Raw genomic sequence first — 23,547 nt, 5'->3', positions numbered from 1 at the left:
AGTGCTCCCTCCCCAGAGCCTGCTACTTGACTTCTGATCGAGTACTCTAGACCTCAGAGGTTGCTTGTCCCGGCAATAAAAGGGTTTAAAAAGGACTTTCCAAGCCCCAGACTAATGCCACAGTGTTGAGTCAAACAAATACTAAATCAAGGAAACACATACATGTACAAGACACACAAATACTGAATCCAATAGAACATAAGGCACTAAAAAGACCTGACAGAAGAACCCCAGTATGCAATCAGAGTATCAAAGACAAAAAACAACAGAAATCCAAAACCAAAAAACAAACAAACAAACAAAAAAAAACCCCACACCAAAACAAAACAAAAAAACACACACACACACAAACACAAATCCAGGAAAATTCTGAAAGCTAGGATCAAATATAATAAACAGCAAGAGTACCACGAGACAGACTGAAGATTCCCAAAACAAAATCAGACAATTATAATTAGAAGTAGATACAGACAAAACCTAATAATAAAAACAAAAGCTGTGTGTCATCTGGTAAATAAAGCAAGGAAACAGAGCAGACTGATAATATTGATTATAAGTATATTAAGATAAAATAACTAAAAAAGGATAGAAGACAGGGCAACAGAAGAGTGTAGTGTGAATAGAAATATGAGAACAAAAAGAAAAAAATAGAAATGTATAAAAGAGAAGAAAAGAAGGTAGGAGAGGTAAAGTCAGCACTACAAAAAAGTTAGCTAGAAATAGAAATATATAAAAAGGCTAAATATAAAAATAGAATAAAAAATAGAATTAAAAATGTTATAAAACGTGTAAATCCCTTAGGACTAAGATTGTAATTAAAAAAAAAAAAAAAAAAAAAAGCTAGAACTGACCCCAGAAAGGACCAGATCAATAGAATTAATAATAATACTTCTGTTTCCTTGAGATCTCAGCTCTAAGTGTCCTTCTACCTGCCTTGGGTTTTTTGTATTACTCTGTGACCAGCAGAGCTTCCTTTATTGTTTGTCTGTAAGCGCTGGTGTGTGGGGAAAGAGAGGGTACAATAGTGGCTTCTTCCCCTGGGGGTGAGTGAGCTGTGGTGCCCTGCCTGGGTCGCTGGGTCACAGGAGCCCAGGTGGTGGTGGCGGTGCCTGTGGCAGAGGGATGCCAGTGGCTCAGGCCGAGAGAGCAACTACAATCGTGGCTCCTCCCTGCTGCATACGACTCCGCTGTGTTGCCCTGCTTGGGTCATGGTGGCTTGGTCAGCGGTGGTGGTGCCTGTTGCAGAGGGAAACCGGTGGCTCAGGTGTAAACAGAATATCTCCAGAGCTGGGCCACTCTGGAATTTTGGCTCATGGCTGCAGGCACTCTAGGCCAGCCCCACCCAAGGGCCTTTGTTATCCCTGATCATGAAAGCCAAGCCCAGAGGGATCCTTCCTTTGTCTGCTGCAGGCACAGAGAGAAAGGCTACACCCACGGCTCCTCCCCACTGCTTGTGAGTCAGCAGTATCGAGCCACCGCTATGGCTGGCCAGCTTTCCGCAGTAGGCATTCTCTGCTGTGGATTTCTTCCCTTCTGTCCTCTCATTCCATCTCCCCACTGCCAACAATGTTTCTCAACCTGAACCTGTTCTCCGGTTCCCCCGTTCCAGCTCCTAGACCCCCTGTTCAGCTGTGAACCCACATCTCAGTCTGGACACGCTGAGCTGTGGTGTGGACCTTCTGTGTGTTTCTCACTCTTTCCCATCTGCCACACATCAGCCGCTTCACCCTCTTTGAACAGTCCCAAATACCTCCCTTCTGACCCAGGGAAATTCCCCATTGGAGAATGGGTTTCCCCGTAAGATAAGGGATGTTTCTCTGAATTTGGCAATCTCCCCTCTGTTTCAGATCCTCCCACCCCAGGGTGTGGGACCCATCCCTTTGCTTTCTTCTCCTCTTCTTTCTCCTTTTGTTTTTTTCCCCTCTGTCCTACCCAGTTATGTCGGGATCTTTGCAGTCCTTTCCGGTGTTCGAGGTCCTCTGCTGGTGTTCAGCTGGTTCTCTTGGGAATTACTGCATATTTTTATGTATTCCTGATGCACTTGTGGAAAGGGATGCACTCCATGTCCTTCTACTTCGCCAACATTTTTCTCCCCTCTAAAACATTTTTTAATGAGGGATTACGAAAGTTTGTTGACAGATGGACAAAGTGTATTCAAAAGCAAGGAGATTATGCTGAAAAATGATGTATTTATCTTTTCTAAAAGTTAAAGTAAATTCTACATCCAGAGTGCGGATATTTTTTGACTCTCTCTCGTATATTCAGAAAAACTAGAGAATACAATAAGTGATGGGCATGGGTATGTTCCAATAAAACCTTATTTACAAAGTCAGGGATTGGTTGGACTTGGCCCATGGACCATAGCTTGCCAAACTCTGCTGTGGATCAATTTAGGAAGAACTGACACCTTAACCATATTTAGTCTTCCAATCCATGAACATCATACATCCCTCCATTTATTGAGGCATTGTTTAATATCTTTCAGCAAAGTGTTGTAGTTTTCAGTGTACAGATCTTGCACATATTAAAAAAAATCAGTTCTAAATTTCATGTGTTTGGATACTATTGTAAATGGCATTTAAAAAAATTTTACATTTTAACTGTTCATTTTTAGTATACAGAAATACTAGTGATTTTTCTGATTTTGGCTTTGTGTCCTGCAACTTTGCTCAATTCACTTAGTAAGTTGTGGTAAGTTTTTTTTAGTACAATCTATGAAATCTCTGGATATCCTAGGCATTCCATCACAGAAGGATGGAGGTTGTGCTGAGGTAGAAAGAAACTAGTTGGAAATAGAGGATATTAATTAAGAGGCCAGTGCTGAGGCTGCAAAAGTTTGAAAGGGAGAGAAAACATGTCTCAAGTGAATATTCTCCTTCCTTTCTTGCCATAGGACCCCATCCTGGAACAACAGTAAAGGAAGGGCCAAGACAGGACTGCAGAGAAGCTGGAAGTAGGGAACAGCTTGTCCTAGGAGATAAGGGTAAGGGTGGGGGTTCCTCTGGTTATCAAGTTGGGACAGCTGGTTCCAAAAAGTCAATTACAGAGAAGTGATAGAAGTACATTCACGCACAATACAATATAAAATCAAGCTCACACCCCACATGGTATTCATATACTTACAAAGCCCCGTGTGTACTGATTCAGACTATCAATTGCTGCAATCTTAGATAATTCTTCCTTTACATATACTGGAGGGGATATATCTGGAAGGCCTTGGCCAAGATTCACAACAGAGGGGTCTGCAGCCAACTTGGTAAATTCAATCCTAAGGTAAAAAATAATATTAGTAAGTACTATAATTACAAAGTTAGCTTTTTATACTTCATAGTCTTAAAAAACTGAAAAATAAGACTTAGCTTAGTCTTACAGATCAAAAAAAAATTAATGAGTTCATGACAAAAATTTTACCATCTATGAAATGACTTTACCTAGAAAAATGATGGCTGAACTGATGAACTTGATGTTTCTTACAAATCTCAGTTTCATGATGCCCATATTTTAATCACACATATGTTTTTCTCAACCATCTGCTGCTAGGTTCTCTTATCAACCACTAGAGAGTAGAGTTAACAGGAAAAGTTCATGGGTTAGAAGGTAAGTTCCACGAGGGCATCCACCCAATCTGTCCTTTTCTCTGTCCATTTCCAGTGCCTAGCACAGGGCCTGGCACATCTGCTAAGTGAATAAATCAGTGTAAGAATCATTACTTCTTTCCATTTCCATTGAATGGATGAATTAAAATAAGTGGTTTCATTTATAGACTATAGATAAAGCTAAAAATTCCCAACTAAGGATATAAACATGTGCAGAAAAAAACTTCACCCAATTATTATCATTTATTCTAAGGTACTCACCACACATTGCTATCAAGGCCTTCAATTCGTTTTGCATTTTTGAATTTCAAAGACATTTTCTGAAAGATATAAATATTGAAAGGGTTTTAAAATTTCTTTAATCAAAACAAAAATGCCAGAAAATCATGGATAATTCTTGCTTCTTCCTATTGGCACCATGGAAAAAACAGTACCACAGAGATAAATTCTAGACACCAATACAAAATTCCAAAGAGGAATTCATCTCCCACCTACTGCTCTAAGGAGTGTTTTTCCTTATGAACCTTAGATGTTTATCTTCTCACATAAGAACAAAAATATCATCCTAGCCTAAAAAATAAATCAATTTAATGGCCTGAAATATACTGAAGAGAACAATGACACTAAAAAAAATCAGATAAAAAAATTATCTTGAGTCATGTTCTGAAGATCATTTTAGGTCAGGTGTACTAACAGTTTCACAAGTAAGTTCCTTATATGGCATACAAGAAGCACCAAAACAAATGGTTTTAAAAATACTTAATAAGGAGTTCTAAATAATAATAATAATAGTAGGTAAGATTGGGTACTGAGTATGTACAGGCACTGTTCTAAGTGTCTTAAATAATTAACTCATTTAATATTGACAACAACCCTATGTAGTGGTTCTATTATAAGCCATAATTTACACATGAGGAAAGTGAGGTACAGAGAGGATAAGACCATGTTACTACACATCTGCCTGAGTTCATGAAAGCTAGGAACATTTAAACCCAGATTCAACTCAGGATGTGAACCCAGGTAGTCTGACTTCAGAACACACACTCAGTACTGTTTCCACATACTGTCTTTTATGTAATAAGACCTTCTAAAAAAGATTACTAGAATGTTGCCTCTTAAAAAAGTATATTAGACACTTAGGTCAGGTCTACTTATGTCAAGCAAGCTAGGGCTGGGGTAGAAAAATATTAAAAGCTAAAATTATGGCACAGCATGCAATTTTTTAGTTCTTTAGAGTCTAAAATTAAATTTATATTATCTCTCAAAAGCACAGAATTAGCTTTGAGTTCATTGTTGCCATTCTGCTGGAAATTAAAAAAAAAAGAAGATTGGCAGCATTTTTGCAAAGATTTTCCTAATAGAATATTAAAGTAATTTTAATTCCATCTGGGAGGGAGATAATGATAATGGTTATTAAATAGACCATTGTTCTCATTCTATTCCCAATAATGGAACCAAGAAAAATATCTTTTTACTCTCATATTTTTACTCTCATATTTTTAATCTTTGAAACTCCAGTGAAGTAAATCACATGCAGATTCTCCAGAGGTTAATGTACCTTCCAGAACAACATTATGATTAAGTGCCCAACTGAACATGATGCTATTCTAGACACTACAATTATAAAACTAAAACCCGAGAAAGATAGATAGAAAAGGATATTTTAACAATTATCCTTTGTCATCCCTAAAACATGTTTAAAGTTAATGATTCATTCAATCTGTGACTACAACGTAGAAATTCATATATAAAAGTGAGCATAGTCTACAGTAGATAATTTAGACACAAAGTCCAATTTTACCTAAAATATTTGGATAATTGAGTCAAAATGCATTTTTCAGATTTAATTTTCTTTAAAATTTGTGTCTAGATGAGCCTCTTCTCCCATGCCTCTCCATGCCTCTGTTCCTTCCCACCGCATGCCTCAACCATTCTGATCTGTTAAATATTCTATAGTCTTCTCTCACAAGCTCCATATGTGATCCTTCCCCTAACCAAATAGTCTTTCTATACAAATGTTTCTCAGCCTTTTCTTTTTGTCACGCCCCCTCACCCCCCAACCATGGAGACTTTTTACACATTTTTTCTAATCATGTCTCCCCCACTCCCTCATTAAATATCAAGGAATAAGATTTTGTCAGATAGAGTTGAGCTTTGGATGATCACAAAACACTGTAATAGCCAAGAGTTATTTCACCTGCCAAGCACCAGTTTCTCCCTCTTGGGGGCAATAATGCCCCTGTTAAGAATGCATGTTCTCGGGGCGGGGGGTGGGGGTGGGGAGTGGTTGGGGTGGGATGAATTGGGAGATTGGGATTGCCATATATACATTACTAATAAGAAAAAAAATATCAAATTATACACTTAAAAAAAAAAAAAGAATGCATGTTCTACATTCAATCTAAGCCCTGGTTTCCACAACCTTGTCCCTTTTGTCCCTTCACTTGGCTAACTCCTACTCCACCTGCCACCTTCAGTTCTCAAGTTAGACTTCATTTCCTCCAGAGAGCCTTCTTTGATTCCCCAAGCCATGGTCAGATGCTCCTCCTATGTGCTCCTATGACATGCAGCATTTCCAGCATTTACCACATAACACTGTCTTTTTTTCTGTTTGTCTGTATTCTTCCTTAGACTATAAGCTCTATGAGAACTATATCTAGTTTATGCACTGTTCACTGATTATGTATTAGTTGGATTTCTGCAGAGAAATGGAACCAATAGGATGTGCATATATACAGTGATTTATTTCAAGGAGTTGGCTCATGAGATCTGTGGGAAGTGGCAAGTTCAAAATCTGCAGAGCTCTGACCCAAGGAAGAGCTGATATTGAAGCTCAACGCTGAAGGCAGTCTGGAGGCAGAATTCCCTCTTCCTGGGGGAACCTCAGTCGTTTTTGCTCTTACAGCCTTTAACTGATTGAATTAAGGCCGCCCACATTATGGAGGGTAATTTGCTTTACTTAAAGTCTACTGATTGAAACATTAATCTCATCTGAAAAATATCTTCACAGAGACATCTAGACTGGTATTTGACCAAATATCTGGGAAGTGTGGCTTAGGCAAGTTGACAAATAAAATTAACCACCACAGTGTCCAACACACAGTACTATGCCTAGCACACAGCAAGCTCTAAATAAATATCCGATGAATGAATGAAAAAAACCCCACACATTAGGAGTGAACTTATGGTGTCAGCTACCTTCAGTTAATGCTTCAGTAACACAGGACCCCAAAGTCTTGGTTGCTTAAAATCATAAGGGTTTATTTCTTTTTCATGCTACATAGTCACTGAAAGTTAGCTGCTGCTCTGTTCCATGTCACTATAACTCTGAGACACAGGCTGAGGGCATAGCCTCTATCTGGAATATGGCCAGTGTCATGGCAGAAGGAAAAAATTCTTAAAAGTCTCTGCTTAGATGTAGACACATCACCTCTACTCACATTTTATTGGCCAACACAATTTCATGGCCAAGCCTGACACCAATATGGCAGAAATGAAGTCTGGAGGTATAATGAGATAGATGGTTATTATGGGTTGAATTGTGCCTCTCTCTTTACTCCTCTGCCCCTCCCTCTACTCCCCCCCCAACCCCGATTCTTACACTGAAGTCTTACATCTAGTACCTCAGAATGTGACCTTATTTGGAAATAGGTTCATTGCAGATGTAATTAGTTAAACTGAGGTCATTAGGCTGGGTCCTAATCCAATATGAATGGTGTTCTGTATAAAAAGGGGAAATTTGGAGACAGACTGCGTACAGGGATAATGCCACATGAAGACGAAGGCCGAGGTCAGGGCAATGCTTCTACAAGTCAAGAAACACCAAAGACTGTCAGCTAATCACCCGAATCTGGGAGACAAGCACACGACAAATTCTTCCTCACAGCCTCAGAAGGAACCAACCCTTCCAAAACCTTTAGCCTGGACTGCCAGCCTCCTAAACTGTGTGGTAATACATTTTTGTTGTTGAAACCACTTAGTCTGTGTTACTTTGTTAACATAGCCGGGGGAAACAAATATAGCTGTGAAGTGTATAAAACACCGGACAAAGCCCAAAGACATCAAGATTCAGCAGTAGGTTCAAATGCTCACTGCCTAAGAATTATTGCCCAGAGTAGATCCAATATTAGGAAAATAAAATAAACCTAAAATCCTACAGGGAATTAAATATGAGCCCTAAAGTGTACAGTGGATCGTCTATAGGGCCTGTATACTTTCTGGGCAGCTAACTCCATGAGGTGGCTTCTGTTTCCCAGGCAGATTAATACCTGGCATTCATATACTGAACTGCTATGTTATAAACGCAAAACTGCTAGTGTAATAATAAGCAGCATCTTTTGTTGTTAAGTGAAGCTGAAAAATGCAGTTCTACAGAATCACCATTAGGTGCCACTCTTGGCAGAGATGAGAAAAAGTTTATTGCTATTAAGTCTTTAAAATATTTACTGTACCTGTCAGAATACCTATCATCAGGAACCTTCATGCACTATTGGTGGGACTGTAAATTGGTGTAGCCACTATGGAAAATAGTATGGAGGTTCTTAAAAAAATTGAAAATAGAACCACCATATATGATCCAGTAATTTCACCTCTGAATTATTTATCTGAAGAAAACAAAGACACTAATTTGAAAACATACATGCACTCCAATGTTCATTGCCTCATTATTTACAAACAGCCAAGATAAGTGCCCATGGATAGACAAATGGATAAAGATATGGTATATATATATTTTTATGTGTTATACATATACACACACACACACACACACACACACACACACACACACACACAGGCATACATACATACAGTAGAATATACTCAGTAATTAAAAAAAACTTACCAATTGTAACAACATGGATGGATCTAGAGGGCATTATGCTACATGAAATAAGTCAGACAGAGAAAGACAAATACTGCATAATCTCACTTATATGTGGAATCCAAAAAACAATGCAAACAAACAAAATGAAAACAGACTCACAGATACAGAGAACAAATGAGTGGTTGCCGGAAGGGAGGGGGGCGTGGAATAGGTGAGGGGGGTTAAGAGGAACAAACCTCCAGTTATGTAAGAAATAAATCATAAGGATGTAACGTACATCATAAGGAATACAGTCAATAATACTGTAATAATTTTGTGTAGGGACAGATGGCTACTAGACTTATTGTTGTGATCATTTCATAATGTATACAAATGCCAAATCATGATGTAATACACTTGAAACTAACATAATATATGTCAAACACATTTTGACTTAAAAAAATGTTTACTGCAATGGTACTGGAACAGGAAAGCCTGGAAAGAAGAAAAAAATATTACCCATTATCCTAAGACTCAAACATACTCAAGATTCAACTGTATATACTTTGAGGGCCCTGCCTGTACAACCTGATGCATTTGGATGGGATAGGACAAATGCAGAAAAAACCCAAATGGTGAGTTGAAGCTGGGAAAATCAAGGCTGTTAAAATCCACGAATCCCAGGGTATGACTCAAGTGTAAAAAAGATAAAGAGTGCAAGAAAAGGCCAGAAACAGACATTAGAAAGCTAATTTTCAGAGAGGTGAAGACAATAATCAGGCATGAGAAGCAGATGGACTGAAGTACCCCAAGAATAGGCTGGAGCAGAAAGGGAGCACCCGCGTAATGGGCACCCCTTTAACATGGTGCCAGGCTGCTGTGGTAGCTAAACATCTATTATCTTTTAGATCTATGACTTAGGTATTTATAGTTGCAATCATATGTGATTAAAATTTTTATTTTCTCTTAACAGAATATCTTAAACATTTTATGAATTTGCTTAGTCATCATAAAATTTTCACTTTTAATTGGTTGGTAATATCTCAGGTTATGAATCACACCTTACTCCTTCATTCCTCTAGCTTGCACATTTATTATTCAAGTGTTTGGCAATTTTAGGTAATAATTTTTTTCTGTATATTTAATTATGTCGTCCCTGCTTTGTTTCCTTCAGTTTTAAAGTTTGTTGTGGAAGGTGAATGCCCTCTTGTAATAAAAGTATTAATCACCACAGGAAAGATGACAAATATCCTTAGTATTTTATCTAAACTAACCAAACACAATTACCTTTGACTTACTTTTATGGAGCTATATTTGTTTGCCTACCTACCTACCTACCTATCAAATTTGATGTTCCAACAACTTCGGTGATGACCAGTAGTAACATCTGCCTTCATTCCTTAGCACTTAGACACATTTTTGCTTAAATAGATCTGTTTTAAAAAGAAACGTTGTGCCTCCTTTCCTCTGGAAAGGTAATCTATTGACACACTACACATTACACACTGCTAGAAATTTAATAGTTCCCCAACCTGACTAAAAGGAAATTTTGTTATACTCTTTCCTGGCTTGGAGAGTGAGAAACAGACCAGTGCATAGATGTCTTTGAAGCTCCAAAGCTATATGAATCAGATCTCTTAACTGCACAGATAGAAACTCAATCTGAACAGTTTAGGGAAAAAAGAGGAATTTATTAGAAAGCTCATGTCAACCCTCAGAATGGGAGAAAATATGTGCAAATGAAGCAACTGATAAAGGATTAATCTCCAAAATATACAAGCAGCTCATGCAGCTCAATATCAGAAAAAACAAACAACCCAATTCAAAAATGGGCAGAAGACCTAAACAGATATTTTTCCAAAGAAGACATACAGATGGCCAAGAAGCACATGAAAAAATGCTCAACACCACTAATTATTAGAGAAATGCAAATCAAAACCACAATGAGGTGTCACCTCACACTGGTCAGAATGGCCATCATCACAAAATCTACAAACAATAAATGCTAGAGAGGGTGTGGAGGAAAGGGAACCCTCCTGCACTGTTGGTGGGAATGTAAATTGATACAGCCACTATGGAGAACAGTATGGAGGTTCCTTAAAAAACTAAAAATAGAACGACCATATGACCCAGCAATCCCACTACTGGGCATATACCCTGGGAAAACCATAATTCAAAAAGATACATGTACCACAATGTTCACTGCAGCACTATTTACAATAGCCAGGACATGGAAGCAACCTAAATGCCCATCCACAGATGAATGGATGAAGAAGATGTGGCACATATATACAATGGAATATTACTCAGCCATAAAAAGGAATGAAACTGAGTTATTTGTAGTGAGGTGGATGGACCTAGAGTCTGTCATATAGAGTGAAGTAAGCCAGAAAGAGAAAAACAAATACCGTATGCTAATGCATATGTATGGAATCTAAAAAAATGGTACTGATGAACCTAGTGGCAGGGCAGGAATGAAGATGCAGACGTACAGAATGGACTTGAGGACAGAGTGGGGGCTGGGGGGGAGGGGAAGCTGGGATGTAGTAAGAGAGTAGCACTGATATATATACACTACCAAATGTAAACTGGATGGCTAGTGGGAAGCTGTTGCATATCACAGGGAGATCAACTCAATGCTTTGTGATAACCTAAAGTGGTGGGATAGGGAGGGTGGGAGGGAGGCTCAAGAGAGAGGGGATATGGGGATATATGTGTACATATAGCTGATCCACTTTGTTGTACAGCAGAAACTAACACACTGTAATGCAATTATACACCAATAAACAAGCAAAAATACCCCCCAAAACTCACATCACCATGAGAAGGTAAAAGGTGCAGCCAGCCTCAAGGGTAACACTGAAACCAGAAACTTAAACCTCATCAGGGCTCTGCTTCATCTACTTTTCTAAGCAATCTCTGTTTGCTTTTCTCCACATGAGACAAAACACAGTAATACCTCCCAATTTCACCACCATAGAGGCCCTGAGAGCTGCTTTCTCTGGTGCCAATTTCAAGAATTCTACAGAAGGTTTCTGAATGGCTCCTCCCCTCCCCTATTTAAAAAGTACTATTAATATGCTTGAAATGAAAAGATATTAGAAAGAACAGTGTGAGCAAGATCATGAGAGAAACAGAGATGTAGTCAACTCATGATGCCATTTTTTAGATGATTTTTTTTTCAAATGTACTTACTATCCAATCAAAAAACGGTACAGACATGACTCCACAATCCTCAGCCCCTCTAGATATGCTCCCTGAGCTAGAACCTATCAATGCCCCTGGTAGTATCTTTATAAATATATCAGTGCCTACTGAAACATGTTTGGAATGGGGAAAAGAGCATTTTCCAGAAAAATAGGAGGAACCGCTGTCCTTAGAAAAAGGGAGGAGTTCCAGGTCACAGCAGTCTATGCAAGTCCATCTAAATGGGAAGGCTAATAGGGAGAGGGATGCAGACACCCGGCCTCTAAGGCAGAGCTGAAGGTATGCAGTATAAATTTCTATGTCTGGAACAGAGAGCTGGGGAAGAGGTGGATGGAGAACCAAATTCTAGGGCAGGGGTGAAATTAAGTTTCCTCTTTTATGCCAACACATTGATTGCAATCGCATATCCCCCCTTATATTCTAACCACATTGGCTTTCATTTACTCATGGAACAAATATTTATTGAATACTTATTTTGTACAAGGCACTTTTCTTCTTGGGATACATCAATGGGCAAAACAGACTAAAATTCTCTACTCTCATTGAGCCTTTCTTCTTTCTATGCCTTAAACACTCCAGGTTTGCTCCCATCTGTCATGGATTATATTACTCTGTTTAATTATTCACCCCTCCTTTTCAGGAGAGACTTTGAGACTGGACATGTGAGTTGCTCTGGTAAACGGAATGTGAGTGAATGTGACATATACAAGGTCCAGGAGAAACTTTAAAAGCTCATGGTTTGGCTCAGCCTCTGGTTCTTCTCTCCTCTACTGTGAGAAGACCTCGTCTCAGGTAGGGGTTACATTTTTACCTTGGATCCTGGAATTAAAAAAAAAAAACACATAGAGTGGAGCTGCAACCTGCAGCAAAGCCACTGCTGACTTGTAGCCTACATAAAACCTGAGTGAGAATGGGAAGGTTGCTCATATAAGAAGGTAAGATTTTGTGGCTTTCGTTATGGCAGCAGATTTAACTAAGAGAGCCTTTGCAATTGCTGTGTCCTCTGCCTAGAATGCCATCCCTTAGGTCTTCATGTGGCTGGTCCCTTATGTCCTTCTATTCAATATGCTCTCTATTCAAACAGAACCTGCTCAGAGAGGGCTGCCAAAACTATATGCCCTAATGTTATTCATACCCTCTCTCCAACTAGTACCAAGGGTTTCAGCACTTTTCTGTATTTAATTTTCTTATGACAGTCACAGCTACTTAAAATTATTTTAACTTGTAAATGATCTGTCTCTTTCACCAAAATGAAAACCTTAGAAAACAAGGACCTGTGTTGCTCACTGCTGCATCTCCAGTATCTAAAATCATGTACGAAAGGTAATGGGTTCAAAAGTATTTTTTGAATATATGAATGAAATCCTACTCTTTAATTATGCTCATGGTGAATTACTTCAATGGCATTCTGCCTCTATTCCATCATTTGCAGTGCTCCAGAGTTACGAACTTAAAACACAGACTGGGGAATGCTATTAGCTTGCTCTAAAATCTACAGAGAATCTCCTCAGTACATGGAATTCCAATCTGGCATTCAAGGCCGTTAATCTTCTTCCAGCCTTCTCTCCCTCTGTGCTGCAGCCTTATATACAGTGATTCAACAGCACAGGACACTTGCCACTCTCTAATTACCTTCAGTGCATTTCTGTTTCCAATGCTTTTATTCAAGTTCTTTCCTCTGTTTGAGATGATCTTCTCCATAATCCCCACTGTGGTTGGCTCAGAAATAACCCCCCACCCCGCAAAGACATTCTGCATCTTAATCCCTGAAACCTGTGAATGTTATCTTACAGGGCAATATATATCCTTATATCCTTGCAGATGTGATTAAATTAAGCATCATGAGATGAGATAATTTTGGATTATCCAGGTGGGCCCTAAATTTAATCACAGGTATCCTTATGAGAGGGAGGCAGAGGGGGATAAGACACACACACAGAAGGCCACGTGAAGATAGAGCAGAGAGTGATTTGAAGATGCTGGCCATGAAGATTAGAGTGATGTGGCCATAAGCAAAAGAAAACCAGCAGCTATCAGAAGCTGGAAGAGGCTGGAGCGGATTCTCTCTAGAGCCTCTGGGGGGACTGTGGCCCCTGCTGATACCTTGATTTTGACCCAGTGATCCTAATTTTGGATTCTGGACTCCAGAACTGCGAGAGAACTTTCACTTTAACACCATCAAGTTTGTGGTAATCTGTTATATCTGACAAGATATACCTTAGATTGAACATCTAAGGAATGTTCTCAGATTCCCAGTTACAAGTAATCTTTCCTTCCTTTGTTCTCCCCCTGGACCTCTCTCCTTCTACTTATCATAATTTCTATGGTACATGTGTACATGTCTGTTCTCATGTTTTCTTTTAGAACCTGAACTTTGTCTCATTTGTTATCTTTCGGATTGCCTAGAAAAAAAAGTATATGTATATCTGTATGTGTATCCATATACACCTTAGATTCTCAGTAAAATATACTTATTGAATTAACAATAATTTTGCTTAGGAACACACAGTATAATGATTAAAGACATCGAGAGTGGGACTTCCCTGGTGGTCCAGTTAAGACTCTGAGTTCCCAATTCAGGGGGCCTGGGTTCAATCCCTGGTTAGGGAACTAGATCCCCCCATGCTGCAACTAAGATCCCACATGCTACAACTAAAAGATGCCATGTGCCACAACTAAGACCCAGCCCAGCCAAATAAATAAATGTATATATATATATATTTTAAATACATTGAGAATGTGACTAAAGAAAATTATGAAACCCTCCAAACCTGTATTTCCTTATCAGTTAAATTGGAGAAAATAATATAGTACTTACAATACAGGGCGGTTACAAAGATTAAATGAGAGATCATGTAAAGCACATGCTGAACACTCAAAATGTGTTTATTATTATTCCCTGACTTAAAGAAATCTATAAAATCTATTATGGTACTACAGGAAATCAGATATGCCACCCCAAACTATGCCACTTTGACATAAGGATCACTTTGAGATGAAGGCAATTGAGAAGAAGTGGACACAAGAAAAACTCTACCCTCCCCCTTCTACTTGGATGGACAGGACAATTCTTAATCACCAGAGACAACTGTAGACTCTTATCAGCTGAGAAAGCACCAGAGGACTCTGTAAGACAAACCTTGTTAATACAACCCCTATCACCCACTCCTAAACTCCTTTTCCTTTGTTTGGTCACTTCTCTACAAATCTACTATTTCCTACTTAGATGCTACATAAGCCCAAGTTCTAACCATCCCTCTGAGTTACTCATCACCGAGTTCTGCTGTGTGTATATGCAATGCACATGTTAATAAACTGTTTGTTTTACTCTTGTTTCAATCTTTCTTTTGTCAGTCTAATTCTTAGGGGCTCAGTCAGAAAGCCTCAGAGGGTACAGGAAAAAGTTGTTTTTTCCCTTCCCCTACAATATCATTCAGTAGGCTCAAATATCTTTTAAATAGTTGCCAGGTAAGCCACAAAATGGAAGTATCTGCAACATGTATACCTTACAAAAGACTTTCATTTGTAATACACAAATACACATTTAGAATACACAACTCAATAAGAAGGCAAACAATATAGCTGAAAATAGGCAAAAAACCTGACAGCCACTTCATGGAAGATATACGAATGGCCAAAAAATCACATAAAAGATGCTCAATGTCATTCATCATCAAGGAAATGCAAATGAAAAAACTACGAGTTACCACTAGATACTCATCAGAATGGCTAAAATTATAAATACTGAGAGTCAGCAAGGATGTGAGGCAGCTGGAATTGTTGTATAACCTGCTGGGAATGTGAAATGGTACAACCACTTTGGAAAACTGCTTAGCAGTTACTTTAAAAATGAACAAAAATCTACCACACAACCCCAAAATTCCACTGTTAGGTGTTTACCCAAAAGAAATGAAAACTTATGTCTACACAATGGCATGTACACAAATGTTCATAACAGCTTTATTCAAAATGGCTAAAACCTGGAAACAATACAAAAGTTCACCAACAGGTGAATGAATGGTTACAAATAATACATCCATACAATGGGATTCTATTCAGCAATAAAAAGGAATGAGCTCAAATAAACCACAACATGGGTCAATTTAAAATTATTCTGTGTGTGAAAGAAACCATACACAAAAGAGTACACACTACATGATGCCACTTACATAAAATAACAATTTTTAAAAAGCAAAATAATCTATGGTGACAAAGAGCAAATCATTAGAATGAGAGATGGAATGCAAAGGAATATGAAGCATATTTTAGGGGTGACGGGGATGTTCTGTATGTTTATTGTGGCAGTGGTTTCATGGAATATACACTTATGAGGGTAAGTCAAAAATTATATGCACTCTGGATGTAGAATTTATTTTAACTAACTTTTAGAAAAGGCAAGCACATCATTTTTCAACATAATCTCCTTGCTTTTCAATACACTTTGTCTATCTGTCAATAAGCTTTTGTATTCCCACATTAAAAAATGTTTTAGGCTGAGCTGCAAGCCACGGATGCACCGCTGTCTTCCCTTCTTCATCAGAAGTGAATCTTCATCCTTGCAGGGCTGCTTTCAGGGGAACAAACAGGTGAAAGTCTGATGGAGCAAGATCAGGACTATAGGAAGGATTCTTTAACACCTCAAAATGAAGTTTTTGCAGAGTGTTGACAGTGTGGCAGAAGTGTGCAGATGTGCACAACCTCAGACCACAAAAACAAATCACTGCACACTGCTCTTCTTATGTGCAAATCACAAGTGGGGCATCCATGTTTGCTCTCACTGCAGTTACAAATGAACTGATGTAACACATTCACACCTGCACAGTAGTGACTCAGGGGAAGTAGCCTTAAATGGAAAGTGCTCATAAGACAGTGCAGCCAACAGTAGTATGACCAGAGTGTGGATAATTTCTGACTCACCTCGTAAAAATAATCATTGAATTGTATGCTCTAAATGCATGCAGTTTATTGTACCTTTATAGAGCTGATTTAAAAAAGCTACTGGGACAGTATGGTACTGGCATAAAAACAGAAATATAGATCAATGGAATAGGATAGAAAGTCCAGAGATAAACTATGGTCAACTAATCTATGACAAAGGAGCCAAGGATATACAATGGAGAAAAGGCAGCCTCTTCAATAAGTGGTGCTGGGAAAACTGGACAGCTACATGTAAAAGAATGAAATTAGAACACTCCTTAACACCATACACAAAAATAAACTCCAAATGGATTAAAGACCTAAATGTAAGGCCAGACACTATAAAACTGCTAGAGGAAAACATAGGAAGAACACTCTTTGACATAAATAACAGCAAGATCTTTTTTGACCAACCCCCTAGAGTAATGGAAATAAAAACAAAAATAAACAAGTGGGACCTAATGAAACTTCAAAGCTTCTGCACAGCAAAGGAAACTCTAAGCAAGACGAAAAGACAACCCTCAGAATGGGAGAAAATATTTGCAAATGAATCAACAGACAAAGGATTAATCTCCAAAATATATAAACAGTACATGCAGCTCAATATCAGAAAAAACAAACAACCCAATCAAAAAATGGGCAGAAGACCTAAATAGGCATTTCTCCAAAGAAGACATACGGATGGCACATGAAAAGCTGCTCAACATCACTAAGAGAAATGCAAATCAAAACTACAATGAGGTATCACCTCACACCGGTTAGAATGGGCATCATCAGAAAATCTGCAAACAGTAAATGCTGGAGAGGGTGTGGAGAAAAGGGAACGCTCTTGCACTGCTGGTGGGAATGTAAATTGATACAGCCACTATGGAGAACAGTATGGAGGTTCCTTAAAAAACTAAAAATAGAACTACCATATGACCCAGCAATCCCACTGCTGTGTATATACCCAGAGAACAACATCATTCAAAAAGACACATGCACTCCCATGTTCACTGCAGCACTACTTACAATAGCCAGGACATGGAAGCAACCTAAATGTCCATCAACAGATGAGTGGATAAAAAAGATGTGGTACATATATACAATGGAATATTACTCAGCTGTAAAAAGCAATGAAACTGGGACATTTGTAGAGACATGGATGGACCTAGAGATTGTCATACAGAGTGAAGTGAGTCAGAAAGAGAAAAACAAATATCGTATATTAACACATATATGTGGACTATAGAAAAATGGTACAGATCAACCAGTTTGCAAGGCAGAAACAGAGACACAGAGGTATAGAACAAACATACGGACACCAAGTGGGGAAAGCGGGGAGGGTTGGAGGGGAATGAATTGGGAGATTGGGATACCAAATTGTACACTCTAAATATATGCAGTTTATTGTAAAAAAAAGCACTTCATAAATGTGTATAAAAGGATGTAAAATCATTGAATGATGGAATAAACTTCCCAAAGCCTGAAAAAAAAAAAAAAAGCTACTGGGATAGTTTCTAAGAAAACTAAAGATACTCTTACTATACAATCTAGCAATCACTCTCCTTGGAATTTACCCAAACAAGTTGAAAAACTATGTCCATATAAAATCCTGCACACCGATGTTTATAGCAGATTTATTCCTAATTTCCAAAACTTGGAAGCAACCAGGAAAGATGAATGGATAAATTGTGGTATAACCAAACAATGGAATACTATTCTGTGCTAAAAAGAAATGAGCCATCGTGCAAAGAAAAGACATGGAGAAAAAGATATGCATACTACTAAGTGAAAGAAGCCAATTTGAAAAGGCCACATGTGTTATAATTGCACCTATATACATTCTGGAAAAGGCAACATCAGGCAGACAGTAAAAAGATCAGTAGCTTACAGAACTTGGGGGAAAGGAGGGGTGAACAAGTAGAAGACAGAGGAGTTTTAGGACAGTGAAACTATTCTGTGTCATACTATAAAGACAGATTCATGTAATTATACATTAACCAAAACACATAGAATATATAACAGCAAGAGTGAGCCCTAATGTAAACTACGGACTTTGGGTGACAATGATGTATCAAGGTAGGTTCAATGTTTGTAACAGATATACCACTCAGGTAAGGGATGTTGATAATGGGGGAGGCTATGCAGGAGAGGGCCAGGGGATACATGGAAACTCTAGGTTATGCTCAATTTTGCTCTGAAGCTACAATGCTCTAAAAAAAAAAGTTTATTAAAATTTTAAAAAATTAATAAAAAAAAAAAAAGAGCTGCCAGGGTATCATTAAATCATGTCCTCTTTCTCCCTTTGGATGAAACGCTGCTCAAGCAAGCAGACACTAACAGAAGTATCTCACAGATATTAGATGTTTTCTAAGGTATGGCTCTCCATTCAAAAAAGCAGACAAATTACATTCTTTTGCCACTAGACGGCTTAGGAAAATAACAGAATGTTCCTGTAATGGAAAAACTGAAAGCAGAAGTGCAAAATTGGGACGCAGACTTAAAAGACTCAACATAATATAAAACACTCATATACGTGTTACCCAGATTCAATGACATCAAGATTTTGCCTCATTTGCTTCCTCTCTCCTGCTTTTCCTTTCTTTCTTTCTTACTTTCTTTCTTTCTTTCTTTCAATTGCTGAGTAATTTTAAAGCAAATCCTAGACCTTAAGTCATTTCACCACTATATACTTGGCATATATCTCTTAAAAATATTGATATTCTCTTACATAACTTCAATGTCATCACAGCTCACTAACAATGATTCCTTGATATTATCTAATACCTGATCCACAGTCATATTTCTCTGAATGTCTTTAAAAATATCTGTTGATTGGGTCACGTTCCTAAACAAGGTCACATATCATACTGATGGTTGTGATTCTTAAGCCTCTTTTCAACCCAGAGCAGTCTCTCTGAAATACTACCCACAATTCTCCCCTCATGTTACTGACTTGTTGAAGAAACTAAGTCAGGAATCTACCGTGTGGTTATGACCCACATTCTGGTTTTGTTTGCTTTTCCAATTTGTCACATAACCTGGTCCTCAATCTGCCATATTTCCTGTAACTGGAAGTCACGGGGCCTGCACTTACAGTCACTATATAATATTCTTTCTTGAGTAGATAGAGCCAGACTTTTATTAGAATGCCAGAGCTAGACACGGGTGACAGTGGTATTTTACTTATGCCACTTATAAGCTCTGTGACCTTGGGCAAGTTACTAAACCTATTTAAGCCTCCACTGTTTCATTTGTAAAACAGGATTATAACAAATCATAACTTGAAGAATTTTGTAAATATAAAGTGAGATAATAAGGGGATAGGATCAAGATGGCAGAGTAGGAGGACAGGGAGCTCACCTCCCCTAACAAACATGTCAAAAATACATCTACATGTGAAACAATTCTCATGGAACACTAACGGGAAACTGACAGAAGAATGCCTATAGGGCCAAAGCTGCAGGAAAGACTTCCATGTGACCAGGTAGCATGGAACAAAGGCTTAGGGTCGGCAGTTCTGCCACAGTGAGAGATCTGAAAGGTCTGAGAGAATCCTCACCCTGGGGAGCAAGCCTGTTGAGCTATGGGCTGGGTGTCCTCGTCCCAGGGTCCTACGTGGAGGAGATAAGCCCCCCTGGCTGCTGGGAGAATAGCTGGAATAGACAGAAGAACTGGAGAAGCCTGGACTCTACCCATGAAGAGTACATGGCGGCTGGCCTGCCAATAAACAGGGCAGAGAGAGCTCTGCACTGGAGGCTGCTATCTTGCTACATTTCCCAATCAGAGCAGGAAGAACACCCCAGCCCCACCCACTCCACATCACAGCCTGGCAGTAGATCTGGGGCAGACAGTTCCTGGGAGAAGACTTGATCTAGGGACACAGAGATGGTCTAGGGGCCTGGGGCATGGTCCAGCTGGAGTGGTGGCCATTGTTAGTGTTTACACCTGCAGTTCCTGGGAACCACCATGACCAGCATGAGGTCCAGCCACATGAGTGTACCAGCCCCACCCAGTCCACGCTCGAACCCAGAACGGGATCTTGGGCAGATAGGTCCTGGGAGAAGACTGCCACAGAGGCAGCCCAGGTCTCTGGCAGCAGCATAGCTGCTTCATTTCCTGTAGCCACAATGCCCCGACCCCAGCGTCAGCCTAGTGAGTGCTTGGTCTGCCCACTCCACACCACAGCCTTGTACTAGATCAGGGATGACCACAACAGGGGAAAGGATGTGACTTTGGGTTGTGTCTGAGTGGAGCTGCAGATACCTACTCTGGTGGTGCACTGGGTGCACAGGGCACACACTCAAGGGGAATGAAGCCTGATCGAGCCAGAACCTCAGGGACTCTGCTCCAAAAACTGGGGAGCAGACCCTACTACTGACAGGGTGGCAACAGCCACAGAGTAGACAGGAAGTTCTGCTTCATACCCTGCACAGGCTTTAGATCCTCCAACACCAACCACAACCCCTAACAAGGTGATAGCAGCCAGCACATACTGAGGAAAGACCTGGCTGGCATCCATATCAAAACCAGCCTTCACACCAAAGACGCTGGACACGCACAGTCTACACAGGGACGTTTCAACATGAAAACACCCATATGAGATCACAACAGATAAACATTTCTCCCCAGTTCATAGAAGAAGAGAAAGTTAAGTAAAATGAAAAGGCAGAGGAAATTCTCCCAATTAAAAGAGCAAGAGAAAACCCCTGAGAAAATAAATATTGAAACAGTCTACCAGACACTGAGTTCAATGAATTAGTAATAAAAATGCTAACTGAATTAAGAAAGAAAATTGATCTAAACACAGATTACTTCAATAAGGAACTAGAAGCTATAAAGAAGACACAATCAAAAACAGATAATTGAATTTCTGAGATAGAAAGTACTCGAGGAACAATGAATAGCCGTCTTAATGACACGAGAAATAATCTGAAAGATAGAATAAAACATCCAATCAGAAAACAGAGAGGAAAACAAATGCAAAAATAAATGAAAGCAACATATGAGATCAATGGGATAATATAAAGTATGCCAACCTATGTATAATAGGGGTTCCAGAAGGTGAAGAGAGAGAGGGGATCAAAAATGTATTTAAAGAAATTATGGCTGAAAAATTCCCAAACCTAAAGAAGTAAATAGATACCCAGGTATAGGAAGCATAGAGTCCCCAACAAGAGGAACCCAAACAGACCCACAGTAACACGTATCATAATTAAAATGACAAAAGTAAAAGAGAGAATTCAAAAGGTAGCAAGGGAAAAACAAAGAATCATTTACAAAGGGAACACCCATGAGACTATCAACTGAAAGAGGACCCAAAAAAACAAAACACAAAATGAGAGGGGAAATTGCAATACCACAAAGATTAAAAAAAAAAAAAATCAAAAGAGAATACTGTGAATGATTATGTGCCAACAAATTGGACAATCTAGGAAAAATGGACAAATTTCTAGACACATACGATGGCTTGCCAAGATTGAGTTAAGAAGAAACAATTTAAACAGACCAATCACTAGAAGCAAAACAGAATCTGTAATAAAAAAAAAATCCTTGCAAACAAAAGTCCAGGACCCAATCACTTCAATGGGGAATTCTACCAAACAAAAAAAGAACTTAAAACTATTCTTCTTTTTTAAAAAAAATTTTTTTTAATTACTGCAGCTTTTCATTTATTTTTATTTATTTATTTTTTGGCTGCATTGGGTCTTCATTGCTGCACGCGGGCTTTCTCTAGTTGTGGCGAGCAAGAGCTACTCTTCATTGTGGTGCACAAGCTCTAAGAGCACGGGCTTCAGTAGATGCGGTGCATGGGATCAGTAGTTGTGGCTTGAGGGCTCTAGAACGCAAGCTCAGTTGTTGTGGTACATGGGCTGAGTTGTTCTGTGACTTGTGGGATCTTCCCAGACCAGAGATCGAACTCACGTCCCCTGCAGTAGCAGGTGGATTCTTAAGCACTGTGCCACCAGGGAGGTCCTATACCTACTCTTCTTGAGGCAGGAGACAGATGGGCCCCCAGGGCAAATGGTTTGAGTTCATTCCCTGTGGACGGATACTCCAAGAGACAGGAATAACAGCACAATTGAGAGAGGAGGCTAGGCCCTGACCAGATAGAAGATAAGAGACCACATAGTCCTCATTCTTGAAATCAGGAGACCTCCCCACTCTACACATGCACAGAAAGGCTCCTTGGAGGTCAAAAGGGGAGTGATGCCAAGTGGCCAAACCTACCCATAGGCCTCTTTGGTAGAATCAATCTTGGCTAAGAGATGTGTGCGCACACATAGGAAAATCCTGAGATACACCAAATATGGATTCTAAAGCAGGCAAATCAAAATGATTGGTCAAAGGAAACATGGAAGAAATGCCCCATAAAAGTGATTCAAACTGCCACAAGGGCGTGACTCTCTTTAAGCCCATCCGTGTCTCTATCCACATGAACTCTAGTCTTTTTTTTCTAACAAATACTTCAGTTGTTTCACTACATTCTGTCTTTGTGGGAATTCTTTTCTGCCAAGTCATAGAGCCAGGGCCTTGCCACTGACCACTGGTCTAATGCCTAGGATTCAGTACTCTCACCACTGTGATCTGACCTCAGTCACTGGCTGGGAACCAAAACTCTGCTTCAAGCCGCTGCGGGCAGAGGCCACCCCAGATCATATTTGGTGCCAAAACCCAGGAATTTGGGAAGTCAAGGTAAAGCACGGGCTTCACCCAGCTTGAGACCCCTGACTTTCGGTCCTGCTTTCTTTCTCTTGCTCTTCACTTTGCTTTCTTTTCAAGACCTGCAGGGTATAACCTCTATCTGCTCACAGTGTTATGCCTCCCCCCAACAACACTGGGGGTGGCAGGGGAATTTCCCAAGCCATGCAGATCCAAATAACACCTGGGTGACCAGCTGAGGCTGTACTTTGGGACATGGTGGAAACTTGATATCCGACTATGCAGGAGCCCAAGGGGTCTCTTTCTCTTTCTCACTCTCCCTCTCTCACTGTCCTGTATGGAACCCTTCACTGCGCCTTTCTTTCCCACCTTACTTTC

At 39.4% G+C, this 23,547-nt stretch overlaps 1 protein-coding gene across 4 annotated transcripts in view; it reads right to left on the bottom strand.

The window, feature by feature from the left end:
- Positions 1–23,547, bottom strand: part of KYAT3 (kynurenine aminotransferase 3) — a 195,278-nt gene that overhangs the window by 34,056 nt on the left and 137,675 nt on the right. For all 4 annotated transcript variants that reach the window (XM_057713785.1, XM_057713775.1, XM_057713766.1 and 1 more), the window contains 2 exons: positions 3,858–3,916; positions 3,124–3,268 (listed from right to left, as the gene is read on the bottom strand). In XM_057713785.1, the coding sequence (XP_057569768.1) occupies positions 3,124–3,268; positions 3,858–3,913 (201 nt within the window). In that variant the 5' untranslated portion in view covers positions 3,914–3,916. The remainder of the gene's footprint in view (positions 1–3,123; positions 3,269–3,857; positions 3,917–23,547) is intronic.

This window comes from Hippopotamus amphibius, chromosome 1 (genome assembly GCF_030028045.1).
Source record: "Hippopotamus amphibius kiboko isolate mHipAmp2 chromosome 1, mHipAmp2.hap2, whole genome shotgun sequence".
Classification (NCBI taxonomy): domain Eukaryota; kingdom Metazoa; phylum Chordata; class Mammalia; order Artiodactyla; family Hippopotamidae; genus Hippopotamus; species Hippopotamus amphibius.
The sequence above is the reverse complement of the archived record's forward strand: the minus strand, read 5'-3'. Positions and strand labels throughout refer to the sequence as shown.